The sequence below is a fragment of the Solanum dulcamara genome, chromosome 4 (genome assembly GCF_947179165.1).
Source record: "Solanum dulcamara chromosome 4, daSolDulc1.2, whole genome shotgun sequence".
Classification (NCBI taxonomy): Eukaryota; Viridiplantae; Streptophyta; class Magnoliopsida; order Solanales; family Solanaceae; genus Solanum; species Solanum dulcamara.
In genome coordinates, this window is record NC_077240.1 from 2354054 (window position 1) to 2370454 (window position 16401).

The window sequence follows — 16401 nt, forward strand, 5'->3', positions numbered from 1 at the left end:
TTACTGTTTTTTCCTTAATCAAAGTTTTGTCCCACTAGATTTTTTCTAGTAAGATTTTAACAAGGCACAACATCTATGAGTGTTCACGATATTTGTTCTTTCACTAGAATTTTTCTTTTACATGGACATCCAAGGGAGAGTATTATAAAGTATTATTAGTGGATGTTCCATTAATTAAATGGACCACTTAAATAGCCAAGTTGCCCACCTTTTGTCTTTGTCAATTGGCTATAAATATAGCCATATTTTCAACAATGAAGAACACACACAAAAATCTCTCAACTCTCTCTCTTTCTCTTACTATCTTTCTTTCTTATTAATTTGCTAAGTTAGTTTGTTTTATAAAAACTTTTTCGTTTTTAGTCTGGTCATAAATAAATCTTCAAGGAATTTTCTGAAATAACTGTTGATTATTGGGTAATATAGATATTGTACTTTGAACAAATTGTCTTAATTAATACTTTATCAATTACTAGAGATTTCAATTTATAAAATGTGAATTGTTAAGGTGGCAAGTGTGTATAAAATAGTCTCAAATCTGATTTTGGAAAAAATAAAAATAACTCAAAGTGGTACCAAATTAATTAAGCTATTGGCACGGTTGAGAGGTTTCAGCTGATTTTTGTTGCAACCAAGTTATACCTTCATGTCCAAACAAATTATTTCTGTAGGAATGAATTTCGCACTTTACACTGGTCCTAGGGTATTTTCTTGGTTATAAAAAAGGGATGAATTTTGCACTTTTGTTCAGATGTGGTTTCTTTCATTTCCCCCTCCAGTAGTTGATTTTGTTTGCCTTTATGTATAGATGGAAATTAGATTTATGTATATACAATTTTCCAGATTTCTACTTCCTTTCTAGCTTTTTTATAGTGGATATCTTTGGCATGGTTGGCACTTGGGTGCATTTGAGCTTTGATTAATTGTCATGGAGAAGATAAGGTTTCCAATGAACACTGTCATAGTATTGCTTTGATACTCTTGAATTGCAACATTTACATACACAATATACTATTTTATGTACTTGGAAAAAAAGAATCAGGATCCATGACATCTGAGGTGAAGTCATTCAATGGTCTTGAATGTCTAGAACTGTAAGGTCACATTTCCATCTTCAGGTCATGTCCAGCTTCAACAAAACCTGCACAATGATCAATTCTTTTTAGCTTCAACACTTGAACAGAAGCCTAACTGCTATTATTCTGGTGTTAAATTTAAGATTAGTGCCACAATAAGTGGTTCCATTTTTACATATGTATAGTAGCTGAGATAGATAGGGGCCGTAGGGACCTCCAAGTATGAGAGACAAAGGTTCAAATTTCAGTACAGGCAGAAAGAACACTTAAGTGATTTCCTTTAATATGCATACGGCTTGGTGTGTAGTATTTACCCGATACTTGTGGAATAGTAGTTGGTGGATACTCGTGGAATAGTTGGAGAGCACTCTAATTAGCCCAGACACTACTGTTATTAAAAAAGAAAGAATGAAATATAGGCCCCCCCAAAGACTCGAAGTCTTAATAATGTAGTTGAATAATAATTGTTCATTTTTGTTGGATGGTTAGTACCTTCCTATCAACCAGGTAATCAACTACTTTGGGGAATTTTTTGCCGTGCAAAAGTAACACAGTTTTGATCATTTAAGGTGGAAGACAGAAATAAAGGGAAGATGCTTAATCAGCAACCTTTTTCAACAGGAGTATAAATCAAAGAGGACCCAACTATTCTCGAAGCAATATGATAGGTTCTGGGTCTCTAAAATGGAAAGTATCACCCACCTTAATTGATTTTTTATCTTCTTTTTGTTGAAGCATCATAGACAGGATAGAAATATTGACTAGACATGTCACTTGTGCATACCTGTACGCGGATGGGGAAGAAACTGTGCTGATCTTCCTTGTTGAAGCTCCATTGCGTACATGTTATCTAAGTCAGTGTCCCAAGTTGGAAAGCTCTGAACTTGCTGTATGTTGAATGAAACTTTTGTTTAGCAAATTGAAAGAGAAAAAAAGAGAGGAAATTAACTGTTTATTGACTAAGATTGGTTCAATTAGTTACATTGATACTGGATGAGTCGAGAAACATTTCAGGGATTGGTACAGAAGCGCTGGTGGTTCTACGTAGCGCCATTTCGCTTAGATTTAGAATACCCATTTCGAATCCAGAACTTGACACTATTTGCTGCAATGAATTGAACTGACGTTGGGCCATACTAAGCATTTCAGATGATGTTCCAGCTCCCACTGTGGGAAAAATAGACGTGCTAGTTGGAAATATCTGGAGAAATAAATGTGAAGTAAGAACATATTTTTATTCTGAAGAACGAAATAATTTCTTGATATGATATTCCCTTACATCTTTGTTGAAGAAATTGTCTACGTCGATGTCAAGTCTTGGATTAACAGCAGCTAGTTTCATGGATAGGAACTGTCATGATAATGAATTGTCAAATATAGAATCTCAATCATAATATTTCTAGCAACAACATCAAATTCATAAAGGACTATTGTTTCTTGATTTTCTTTTACCTCTACTTGTCTTTGGAGAGATTGGACATAGTTGATTATTTCATCTAGCATTCCTGCTTTCCCTGTTATCTTGTTACAACCTGGTACTAAATCTTGCAGAAATCTCATTCTCTCACTGATCTTTTCCCTTCTTACCTGCCAAAAATATGAATTGACTTGCTGGTTAAGTTGTTCACTGGAGTAAAATATTACTGATGAGTAGTAAAAAACACTTTTGACCAAATTTGCAACTCACTCTTTCAGCCAAACTGTGGCTATCAGTGGCTTGACCCCGACGTGCTCTGACATGAATATAGTCGAGCTTTTTATCATCAGTAATTTTGGACTTCTCCTTTGAAGTATCAGAATTTTCCTTACTGTTGCTACTGTTATTGGCACTTCTTTTGTTGATTTGTTTCTCTGTTGTTACCTTGGAAGAATCCCCCTCTTCTATGCATTCTTTCAATTTCTTGTGTTTTGTTTCCTCTTCTGTAACCTCCTGAAATTGTCCACCAATTGTAGATTACAAGTTTGTTGAATTGTGTGAACAACTGGTACAAACTATAAATCTAATTGCATACTTTAATTTACGTAATTATATTATATCTCAAAACATGAGATGTGGATCTGATTCTTTATGTGAAAATAGTTTTTGCTTTTTGGGTGGCTGTGAGAGTTGAACCCAAAACCTTTGACTATTCTATTAACATGTTGAGTTGTGTGACTATCTATCTAAAACTTCCGCTCTTAGATAAAGCATGCTTTTAATTACTTGACTGTATTATGCCTCAACCATGTTGAAATGCAGGGCTTAAACATAGGCAGGATAGGGGAACAGTTTCAGTTGGAGTTGAAACATACCTTGAGATGTTGATTCTTATCTGATTTCCTCTTCTTGAAGCTCTCTCTGCCTCTGTTAGAACTCAGCATAGTCTCTTTGGGCTTAACAGCAGAAACAACATTGTCCGCCATGGTAGGCGGACAGCTTGTAGTTCTTGAAATGGCATAATTCATTTCAGTTGGGTGTGACATTCCTCCATGTCCAACCCCAACTGGAACATAACCAAAACCATTAGTACCAGTGGTCCCAAAATCACCCCAATTATTCTCCAAACAGGGGTCTGGCTTAATTGCCCGAGTCACAAGCTCATTAAGACTCTGATCATTTACATTGATCAGACCATGAAACTGTTGAACTTCAGACGTTTGATGAAATGAATTCATCAGCTGATCATTTTGTCCATTAAAATAACTCATCTCTTGTTGTTGCACCTGTTCTTGTTGCCATTTCACTCTAGCTTGTTGTCGTTCGAGAACGCTCAGTTCTGAGCTTCCATTGCTGGTGATGTTATGTAGCATTTCTGGTAAAGCAATATTCATCAATAATAGAGATTATTTATTTCAGAAAGAGTTAAAGAGAAGAAAAAGGCTCCCCAAAAGCTGCTAAAATGCTACTGTCCTTTGTTTTACTTTGCGGAAAGTAACAAAGGCGATTCAAAATTGTACTAGAAAAATATTAGGTAGCTTCCTAACGCGTTCCTTTGTTACGTCCTCTTGAACCAACTCCCTCTTTCTTTTCTCTTCAACTTTTAGATTAGAAGAAATTGGGTTCTGTTCTTTTGCTTCTTTCTTCCTTTTCTTGTATGCTGTGTGAGAATGAGAATGGGGTGGAGAATGCGTGAACTTAAAGGTGTTAGGAAAGTGGGGTTTAAGTAAGTATGAGAAAAGGCGGAGAGGGTGGATAATATGACAAGGGGAGATGCGGAATTGTAATTACTTCTCTTGATTTAACTAAACACGAAATATATAGAGAGAATACCCAAATTATTCTTAAGGTTATAATATTTTTTGGCTATAGGAATAAATGTTATTATAGTTAAAGAGCTAACAAAATGTAGAATATTATTTTTCTTTTTTAACCAAAAAAAAAAAACTAAACCGTTTTGCTGATAAATAAATAAATAATAATAATGATAATGATAATATGGTATAGGAAAATACATTTTAGAGCCCGTTTTGGATAAAAGTGCTTGAGGAAAATTATGTGAATTTTAGGATTAAAAGAATAAAAAGGGTAGTTTGGGAATTTAGTTAAAATATAAGGGATATAAAAGTAATTTTCATGGTCAAAGAAAATGACTTTAAGCACTTAAAAAAAAAAAGGTTAGGAATCCTAATTTTTCATTTTTGACTGACTTTAAGAACTTTCTGGCTTAAAGTTAGCATTAGACAAATACGCCTAAAAGCTGTCCAAACGGGTTCTTAATTCAGCTCGACTTTTAAGTGGGCCAGAACGTAAACCAAACCAAAGTGGACCATGGTTAGTGGGCCCAGGTAGACATGGCTAACCACGTGAGACTGTCCCCGAGAATGCAAAGTGTGAGAGAGCTTTTTTTGGGCCTTCTAACATAACAGTATACAATTGGGTCTCTCACTGATACGTGTCAATCAATGGACCCGTCAAAGGTGACATGTCAGAAGGATGACGTGGACACCAGCCTAAAAAAGCGGATAACGGGGTTTTCAGAATTCTGGGCAATTGGTGTTTGGTACCTGAAAGTTAGAGAAACGCTATCTCTGCTGTGCGTGTGATGATCGTGAATCAAACGATTGTTTATTATTGGAGCGTGTAGATGACGAACCTATAAAAGGAGTGAGTATATGATGTACTGAATTGAATACCGTAACAGCAGAATCTCAGATATTACGGGGTTGTCAGTTGCTAAAAATAGAATTCCTTTCGCTTCAACTTATTTCTATACTTAATTATTTTCTCCAATAAAGGAAAAAGAGAATTACGTACACAATTTTTTTGAATTAGAACTGAAGTAAGCAACACAGGAAGGAAAAAATTAAAAATCTTGGCATCCTCATGTCCGATGGAACATCTTTTTTCCTTCTCGTGAATCATGGGATGAGAGTTCCTAATACTTAGAGGTGCGGACCTTGTTTCTCTTTCTCCTCTTTTTTGATAAGCGGCACATAAAAAAGAGTTGGCTCGTCAAAAGTTCGGTTCTTTTGCAAACAAAGTTTGAATCAGTAAGGGTTCATAGAACGAAGGAGGATATAAGTAGGGCACATCCCTACATTTTTTTCGCAACAAGGAAACAAACTTTAATTAGATATTATTTTTATAATTTGGATTGCAACCTTTTAGTTGTTGGACAATTTGGATTGGTTTGGAGATGAGCTATGAAGGGGTCGTTTGTTTGTAGAATTTGGAGATGAGTTATGCATGTTCTAATTTTGCATAAATAATATTACGTTTGGTAATTGATTAGGAGATAAGTTATTTATTGCTAATACATCTGCATAATTTTAACCAGCTACCAAATAACCCTTAGCTCCTTCGTATTGTATATGTTTCAATAGATGAGATAAATTCAGAAGCACTTATTTGATTGGCATATAGGGAGTAGAATAAGGGATATTTAGATAGTCACGGGTGATTCATTAGAATTAATAATAATTGAATTGTTAGTAGGTCATTATAATTAATTAAACACAAAAGTTTACAAAAATGTAGCAAGATGACACTTTAATGGATAACATAATATAAGAATTAATCTGGATAGGGTGATGGAGCTAGGACCACTGGGGAAAAAGGTTTTTTTTTTTTTGGGGGGGGGGAGGGGGGGGGGGGTCTGGGCAGATTTTCTATGCATGCTATCACTATCAAGAGACAACATAATCGAGGAAAGATTTGGTTTCATTTTCATTCAGCTTTCAATGAATATAATTTTGTGACCACTGACTCCTTAATTCCCTTTAATTAATACCCTAATTTTGCTTTCACAATTAATAATTGTATCTTGTTCTTTAAGTAATTGTTTATTTGATCAAATATTTTCTGTAAGTGTTTAGTATTAACTAACAAACAGTTGGGTCAACTATGGCTGCAAATGTTAAATCATGTTAGCTAGCAATGCGTTTATTTCAGCAAAAGAGACTACTCAATAACCTCTACTTGCTGTTAATATATCAGAACATCACTATATGTGTGGACATCAAGTGCTATATTTGCCATTAAAATAAGTTATTGGTTAAGATATGCTAGTTAATTAGCATACTTTTTTTATTTTCTAATAATTACTAGCTGCATATATATAATTCAGAAAGCATTTGAAGCTTCTTGTTCATATCTATGGTACTCATTAAAGAATACAATTCGATAATATATGTCTAGCGGACTTCCTACTAACCCTAACCATTTGCCAATCTATATTTTATCTAAAGTTAGATTATTGTAATAAGTTGGGAAAAATTATTTTGGAAATCATAATAAGATTGGTCTCTTGTCAAAATTATTGTTTGACAACAAAGCTACGTACATGTGCTTTTCTTTATAACCATCTATGTATCAAACTTAATGTAAACAGCATATGATTAAAAGCTTGATAAATCACTAAATTTCCAGACTTAAAATTAAAGTTATTATTGATCCTTATCTTTAATAGTAAAAAGCAAATCATTTTTGAAAGGTGCGTAGAGGGTGGTACCCCCATGTATATATTGCTTGAATTAATAGTAGTCCAGAGAGGATGAAGGCTACTACCATTATCCTCAAAATGGCCACTACTGGGCCACACTTTTATTCTAAAACCCACAAACTTACTAGATAGTTAGAATTCATCCATCCTTAATTAGAAGTCTTTATTTCAAGTTTTAAACATGATGATTTTTTTTAAGTGAAATTTTACGTAAGCATAAATTCAAATTAATGGTAATAGTGATTTCAAATATAGAATATATATATATATATATATACACTTACACCAAAACCAATAAGGGGAATGGGGCCATTTTGTGTGTCATCCTCAATCACTATTCTTCTATCGCTTTCTATTGTGGGAAAAATTAACGGAAAACTACCGCCTTCTACCACTAGCACATATATTTCCCCAGCCTATATACCAATCTATTTAATCTATTACTATTTGTTATTAATTTATATTATTAATTCTCCCACCCCCCACAACCCACTCCCTGCCCCCTTTGTATTCTTGATTTTTTATTTTATATATATTGATAAACAAGACCACATACAATGTACTACCCCACAGTATTGCTTTTGTTTTCATGCACCATTTGTCCATGTGAAAACATGGGTAAGATATGTTACATTTAAAAAAAGAAAAAACTTTAAACGAAGTTAAAGAAATACACAATCTATCATTACCAACAAAAGAAAAGAAAGAAAAAGTAGATAAAATAGATAGTATATATATATATATTGGTTGTCATCAAATCAAGAAAGAAACAAAGATAATTTAGAAGGTTGGCATAAGCTGAGCTAGAGTTCTACTACATGTTAGATAGTATGATATAATAGTTTCGATCAAAATTCCATATATATTTATATTAGTAATCAATTACTAAACTTAAATAATTTATACAAATTCAAATAAATTAAAATTCATAAATTTAAAATTCTGAATATTCGCTTTATGAGCTCTTGATGTTGGTGCATTATATCATTATAAAAATAAAAATGAGCTCTTGATGTTTAGAAGAGGCCATAGAAGTCAATTATAAGGGCTAGCTGACAGCTCCAGACTTGTATGTGCATGACATAATTTCTATTTTTTATACAAAAGCAGCATAGCACACAGAAGAGAATTAAATAATTGACATATAGAATTAGGTGTATTTATTGAAACCTCTTATCTTATCATATCTTCCATTCCATTGAGAAGGAAATGGGTATAACGTATGGTAACATATTAATGGGCTAACCAGATATGGGTACTCTGAAATATTGCACCAGATCCGAGGTTTCCTAGGAAACCATATACCTAGAGACTTCCCTTCTTTAATAAATTATTTTATTTTGAATATATATTTCTGTTCAAAATTCAGTATATTGTGTGAAGAAAATTTAAGAAACAGAGGTATTTTGAGTCCTAATTACCTAGCGATAGATTGATTCATGTATTAAACTATCGCTAGGCTGCGTATAATAAGCCCTTGTGGTCGGACCCTTCTCCGAATCCTGCGCATAGCGAGAGCTTAAGTGCACCGGACTGCCTTTTTAATTTGATTCATTTATCAAACGTTTGTAGCAATAGCTTTATGAAGAGAATACTCTCACTATAACTCCAAACGATCAGATACAGAACGAAATAGATAAAATTTAAACTCTCATTAATATATTGTAAAATTTTAATATTCTCGATATGTTGGGTATATATAATGCATATGTTTGCTCTGCCTATTGAATACTTCCCCTGTTCTACTTTATTTTCATTTTTACTAAAAATAGATGGTTCAAGAGTAGCTGTCATCTTAGGGAGAGTATATATCAGAAATTCTTATAATTTAATATTACTCTAGGAGTAATGGTATATTTTATGTTTGAGAATTTAATAGTTGAAGCTACTGATAAGTGACTTTGTGATCATATTATATATATACAATTAGAAAGGACTTAAAATATAATGAAATAAAGGGCTTTAATTTCCCAATGTAACAGAAGTGAGAAATAATAGTAACATTTACGGTGAATCCCTTGCGCTATACATGAATCAATAACGTTCACGTAGGATCCTTATTTTACTGATAACTAACTTTACGAGTTCCCAGACTAACCCAATCGATCGCTTGATACTTATACATTCTATAAGAAATTATGTATTTTGATTAATATTTTTATTTATTATCTTTAATTATTTAAAATGTTAATCACTTTTCAATAATTAGTTATTCTCTCTTTATGTCTCTTCAATAAATAAAAAGAAAGTAATTCTAAGAAATCACAATATCAAAGTATGTTTATATGTTCATAGATTTAGATTTAAAAATCTGTTAATTAGTCAATGTTTATTATTTACAAGAATAATTAAGATTAAGGACAAAATGAGAAAAATAATGTACTCAATTATATTTCTTTTTTTAAAAACGATAACTATTTTGGATGATCTATTTTTAGTATGAATGATGACAAGCGAAGTGGTCTGAAGAGAGTATCAAAACTGGCTAAAAGAAACTTTAATCAGCTAATATTCTTTCATCATCGATCTTTTTATTTTTGGATCTACTTAGATTGCCGGGACAACAAAATACATGGAACACACACACACAAGTAAGAAAGAAATAAAAAAAAGTGACTAGGCAGTGAAGAGTTTATTAGGACCGAAAATAATTAGGTGTCATGTGGAAGTTAGCAAAGCAAATCTCGAACGTGGTTCGATCAACCGATCTACATTCATAATAGGAGATGAGAAATCACTATAAATATGAGAGAACAAAATATCGAGAGTAAAAACCTCGCATAATTCACTCTGAATACAAAGAGGTTCACACAAGTGTTAACGTAACACTTGTGTTTCACCATTTCTCCCCCTACATAGAACTTTTAAAGCTCTGTAGGACTACATTGTGAATGTTTTTATGTTAGAAGGAATGAACCTTTATAGAATCATAAACCTTTTACTACAAGAAAAAAGACTAGCCAAATATGAGACTTTTTATTTTTCTTTTAGAAAAAGAAAACCCAATTATACTAGGAAAGTCAGGTTAAAAACCCAACAGAGTGAACCCCCTTCGAAATTTTATAATTTCTTGATCTCTATTCACACTAATAGTACTGTGAAATGTACTGAAGTTAAAGTAGCATATGCCACGTGTGTATTATTAACATACAAATGCAGTGATCTTACTTTTGATCAATATAATCTTCAAGGTACCATGAATTAGAAGAACATGTTATTGAACACACAATGAATATGTCAAAACAAAAAGAGTTTTAGAAGATGAAAAATAAGATGTCAATAATCTTTTTGAGATAGATAAAATAGATCATTAGAGTAGTAAATTACAATATTACATGTGTAGTACTTGTGTATGCCCCATGGAGAAGTCACGCATGTAGTGTAGGGTAGCATTAGGTCAATGATTGACATAAAAATAAAACAGTTTGAAATCGGCATATACACTAGATTGCAGCAAATCATAAATTAAAGATGATGATTGATATATAGCTTGCACGAATGGGTTGTTTTTGAATCTAAATCATAAAAAATACAAACATTTTCCATATAGTATAAAAAAGAACGTCGGGTGTGCATGGCGTCCCTTGATGTAGAAGATGGCACAAACGAACTCCTAGGCAACTAACTTTCACTCACCTACCACTAAAGTATGTTGTGCATGCACTTATAAAAATGTTTATTCCAGGTATTGAATTCGAATTCTTAATATGAATTATTTTTTATAAGGAGTGTTATTTTTGAATGGTGTCAACCTGACGTAAATTCAAATTAGTTGAGCGAACACCAGAGAAAAAAAAAAGATACTCCTACCTAGGAATGGCAATATACATGTCTCACTCTTGATCTTGACATACTTTCCCTACTTCCTCCGTCACAAGCAATGTTAGATTATATGCATGGAGTTTTTTTTCCCCGGAATAACTAAAACTCTCTATGGAATCACCAATACTTCTACTTGAAATGTGATCCTATTGATTTGTGAAGTTTTGAGATGAATAGAATAATTGAAAACTATCAAGATTGATATTAGAAAATTGAATGTTATATTTGGAATCCTTTATAATTGATGACAATTTGGTTTAATTTTGAAGAAAAAACATATTACAGAAATTTGTACAAAACAAGTTAATGATAACTTGTCATAATTATTAAGATTAGGATACTAATTTCTGATGAATTTTAAGGCGATCTTCTAGAATTGTCAAAATTTGATGATTAATTTCTAATGTATCATTAGATTTGCGACAAGACAACCTGACGAATTTTCCAATAATTAATAGAATCGTTCAATATACTGTTTATGATCAATTACTGGCGATTTTGAGCATGGATCGCCGACTTTGTAAATCATCTTTGTACAAATACAATTTTCAATGCCACTTTTTATAAAAATGGAATTGCGGCCAAAATATAGCCAATCATTGGACCATAAAGACGCTGAAGAATTCGACGGATCACTATATATTTCGTCAACTTACCTTATCACAAATTCTGATGATACATTATAAATTAATTATCAAATCTTGACAATTCTAAAGAATCGGCATAAACTATCGTATCCAATAACTAGTTAAACGACTGGCCATAATTAGGAGAGTACACAATCAACAAAGTACAGATAATTAATTAAGGAGTTGTTTATTCTCTTTGCCAGTAATTAAGGATGTTTAAAAAAAATCTTGAAGCTATTTAAATTAAATTGGAGTTCCTTATATTTGGCGTGAGGAGTAGGACAAAGATTTTGAAACAATATATTATTATGGATACATACATGAATGAGTAATTAAAGAGGATAAGGTCTAGATTCGTCAACGGGCCCTGGTCAAAGATTTAAATATAGACATACTTTTTCTTTTATATTTATTATATAAAATATATAATATATGGTTTTATTACAAGACAAATTTGCCTTCAAAAACCTTCTTTTTTTGATTACTTCCTTGGATTCTTTACACAACCCATTCCTCCAATTATTTGTAGACAATATAATTTTATCTTCAAACATGAGTAACTTGCTTTTTCTACAGAATGGAAGAATGTCACATTTAATATTTGTAAATATTGAAAATATTATTTAGGTGATAAAAATCTAAGGTTTTATTAATTAGGGGTAAAACACTTATTAATAAAAGAGACTGCATACTTGGGGCTTGAACACCACTATTCTGAAATTAATTGACTCTAGGTAATATGAGCCAATTACCATGACATATAACCGTTGCCTTTTAAACAAAACGGAAAACCGTAAATTTGTCTTAATTAGTTAGAGCCTGACGTAACAAATGACCAACGAATTTTGCTTAATAATTTGAAGAACAAGATTGAGCTGAGTTTTTATAAATTTGATCAAAATGTGATTTACGTTAATGGAGTTCTACAAGTAATAGTGACCTGCAGAAAAAAAAATGGAAAAACAAATTTAGAAGGGACGATAAGTTTTTGGGCCTGCAATAGAAGTTTAGCTCTCGTTCCAAATGTAATTAAAAAGTACTCCATCCGTTCACTTATTTGTTACCTGTCATTTTACGAGAATCACTAATCTTCGGGGTTATATTGAATTAGATCTACTAATAAAATATTTTAAATTTAGATATTTAAAAATTATACAAAAAATACTATAAGCTATAATCCTTCTCATATTAATATGGTGAAAAATGCATCTTAAAATATTGATCAAAGTTCATACAATTTAATTCTCTAGAAGCAATACGTGACACAGTAAAATTGAACGGAGGGAGTAGTTGATATATAAGGAAAAAACGATATCTGGATAAAAGTACCCCTAGCTAAAACATGGAACAAGTCCTTTGAGTTTCAAATTCCAGAAAAGATTCACGGAGTTAAATTTGAATTTTTTGTTGAAATAGGTATCATGAGTGAAATAATGATAAATATACTAATTGCTTATCATTTGAACATTCCATTCGAACATATAATTACTTATTTACAAAATCAGTTTCAATCAATATCAAAAATGGGTATCCGGCATAGCCCGCTTGCTTCAGAACATGCTATTGAGTGAAGTAAAAAAGACAATGAAAAATCACACAAGACAAGATATTTTTAATACTCGATGCATATCGACTATTTTTAATCAACTAAATAAAACTTTCTCAAGAACTGTTAAGCTTTAGTTCCAATTTGATTAAAAAATGACATACATGAATCTTTCATTCGATTTGAGTATGTTTATTTCAATACTCAAATGATTTGTCATAAGAAAATAAAGATAAAAATAGAAATAAAATCAGCTAACAATAATTCTTTGTAAATAATGGTTTATCTATTTTAAGTTAATTAATAATCTTTCAATTAGAGTGCTGTGATCAACTCAATCAAATAGAGTCCAATATTCGTTATTCAATAACTAATTTGACATTAACAAAAATATTAGCGATTAATGTTAGGGTTGAGAAAACAAATTAGACATTACGTTGAATATGTTGGCCACATTTACATCACAATTAGGCCCCTTGTCTCAGCTGTCAATTATCTTGACATGATATATTCAGAACAACATATGCTTTTATTCAGCCCTATAACATTATGAGAAATGATACTAGCTTTAATATGACTTGATATAAAGAAATTGAGTCGTTTAAGACAATGATGAATGTTTTTTTTTTTTGTTTTTGCTTGGCAAGAGTCAACCACCAAATGATTACTATGATTGAAATTAATAATTAATTCTGTGATTTTCCTTTTTATTTGGTGATGATACTGACTTTAAAAGTTCGACTAATTTGAATTTACACCATAAAAAGGATATTTGGTATAAACGTACCCTACCAAATATTCGTTGCCCTATAAGAAAGGATTATAAGCCCATTTGGATGAGCTTAAAAAAGTAACTTTTATGTATAAAGTGCTTTTAGAACTTTGAAATGCTGAAAGTTATTTTTATAAATAAGCAGTTGAGTGTTTGGATAAAAGTATTTATGATGTGAATTTTGGGGTTAAAAGAATAAAAAAAGGTAGTTTGAGAATTTAATTAAAATATAAAGGATATAAAAGTAATTTCCATGGTCAAAGAAAATGACTTTAAGCACTTTGGAAAAAAAGTTAGAAATCCTAACTTTTCATTTTTGACTGACTTTAAGAACTTTATGGCTTAAAGCCAGCATTAGACAAACACGTCCAAAAGCTAAAAAGGGGCTTTAAGTTGGTTTTGACCAACTTAAAGCCAATTCAAACGGGCTCTATATTTGATATGAGCTTTGTTATATAGAATTTAAAATTAAATCTTTCTGTTGTCAAAGACCAACTTAAAGCCAATTCAAACGGGCTCTATATTTGATATGAGCTTTGTTATATAGAATTTAAAATTAAATCTTTCTGTTGTCAACTTATTTTTGATTGAGGAATATTTTGAACTAAAACAACTCAAAAATATTCAAAATACAATGTGGAATTATTTGTTTTGTGCCAAATCTAAGCAATTTTTCTTCAAAAAACTTCATACTATTAAAAATATCACAACACTTTTAATATGAACTTTTTTTCCCTTCAACCACTAATATGAAACTTTGTTCACATACTTAACAATCTTCTCTTTAAAGGTTCCACATGACTCATCGATTACTTCATGGGCTTAATTATTTATAGATTAATCATGTGCCACTTATGTCAATTGAGTATTTATTTTCACAAAATTTACTGACTGCTTTTTGTTTGTATGTGTCCCCAAAGCTATGGACAAAGATAGTGAACAAACTTGTAGATGAACAAAGACGCTAAGGTTCATTTATTTGCAATTAATAGAGGTATGAATCTCAATGTTTAGATCTTAGGCCAAGGGCATTTAATTTGCTTACATTATAATTTAAGCAAATATTTAATTTGAATAGATCTTAATAATTTAAAACATGATCAAAGTGTTAATGTCACTGAGAGTTATATTTTTTTCGTAAATAATTTTTGCTATGACTTGTCCACAATGTGATCAGGAGATCACGGGTTCAAACCTTGAAAACAGTCTCTGGCAGAAATGCAAGGTAAGGCTGCGTACAATAGACCCTTGTGGTCGGTCCCTTCCCCGAACCCTGCATATAGCGAAAACTTTAGTGCACTGGGCTGCCCTTTTATGACTTGTCCACAATCATCAGTCACCACAACGAATCAACTTAGTCATTACAAGCATCACCACCAAAAAGCAACCACCACTGTTGCCAGCCACTATATATAATTAGTCTCTACCTCATTTACCATCTCTATCATTATAATTATATATAATTAGTCTCTACCTCATTTATCATCTCTATCATTGTAATTATATATGATCCATATGCACCACAACTTTCATTGCAACCACCACCTCAGTTCCCACTATCAGCCAATACCATCACCGCGACTAATCTCTATTATCAATCATCTCCATTGTCACAAGTAGCATTGCCACACATTATCACCAATACCATCGTGAACCACTACACATTCTTCAGCAATAACCATCAACTACTAGCTTGTAGCAACCAATTTCACCATCCCAATCACCACCACTCCTAACCACGCCACCATAATCAACTTATTGTTATACTAAAACAATTCAAAGATACTCTTAAAATAATATAATTTTATTCGTTTTGACCAACTCTCATAATTTTTTTCCACAAAGCCTCATAACATTAAGAGGCGTACTACACCTTATAGGTAGATTTTTCCTTTCTTTTCATGAAACTATTGTTCACACACACTATCGTTTGTTTCTTCCAAAAAAATTCAATTTAATTATAGTTCATCCCTTCAAATTGCGTTGAACTTTGTGCTAAAAAGCATAGGCAAATCTACCTTACTCTAAGCGGTCGCTTCGTCGAATTTTTTTATTGAACATGCATATATTATTAAAAGGCAGAAGTAACAAATAGAAAATATATTATGAAAAGAGGGATACTGCTTTAAAAAAAAAATCTTGCGCTTATGAAAATATATTATGAAAAGAGGGATACTACTAAAAGGTCTAGTTTTAATAAACATCACTTTATAACCATTGTTAACATCACTAAATAAATTAAATTTGTATAATATGGAATTCTATTATTGGATTAAATTAATAATAACAAATTTGAATTAAATCAAGCATGAAATGACTTATGAAAAGTGAGGAGAATATTAGGGCCGCGTTATAATGTCACCTTTTTTAGCCACTCGTGGGGATGCAAGAATATAGATGTTGATTTTTTAAAAAGATTTCTGGAATCTTATGATTATTTTCAGAGACAAAGCTGAATTATGAAAGAAAAAAAGAAAGTATAAAACATTATTCAATGAGGGAATCCTGAATTCATGATTGGACAATTCTTGGATTAAATATCATTGTTTCAGTCAAAATATTATCTCCTATTTATGCCCGTGTTCAATTTATAAGAAAATAATCCTACGACGAAATTATTGTTTTTTCCTATGTA

The 16401-nt window shown here is 31.7% G+C and overlaps 1 protein-coding gene across 1 annotated transcript; it reads right to left on the reverse strand.

Annotated features, from left to right (window-relative positions):
- Nucleotides 1-898: 898 nt before the first annotated feature.
- Nucleotides 899-4287, reverse strand: LOC129885444 (transcription factor HBI1-like). Its single transcript, XM_055959720.1, has 7 exons — nt 3369-4287; nt 2764-3006; nt 2529-2663; nt 2356-2427; nt 2059-2277; nt 1861-1963; nt 899-1141 (listed from the first exon to the last, which is right to left on the reverse strand). Exons 1-7 carry the CDS (start codon nt 3885-3887, stop codon nt 1101-1103), a joined length of 1332 nt encoding a protein of 443 aa, XP_055815695.1. The 5' UTR covers nt 3888-4287; the 3' UTR covers nt 899-1100.
- Nucleotides 4288-16401: the final 12114 nt, after the last annotated feature.

Excerpts from the sequence above, each read along its gene's own strand:
- LOC129885444 (XM_055959720.1), bottom strand. The coding sequence starts at position 3,887 with ATGAATATTGCTTTACCAGAAATGCTACATAACATCACCAGCAATGGA. Across the intron at positions 2,664-2,763 it reads GCCACAGTTTGGCTGAAAGA|GTAAGAAGGGAAAAGATCAG; the intron begins GTGAGTTGCAAA and ends TATTTTTGGCAG. Across the intron at positions 2,428-2,528 it reads CTCTCCAAAGACAAGTAGAG|TTCCTATCCATGAAACTAGC; the intron begins GTAAAAGAAAAT and ends TTATCATGACAG.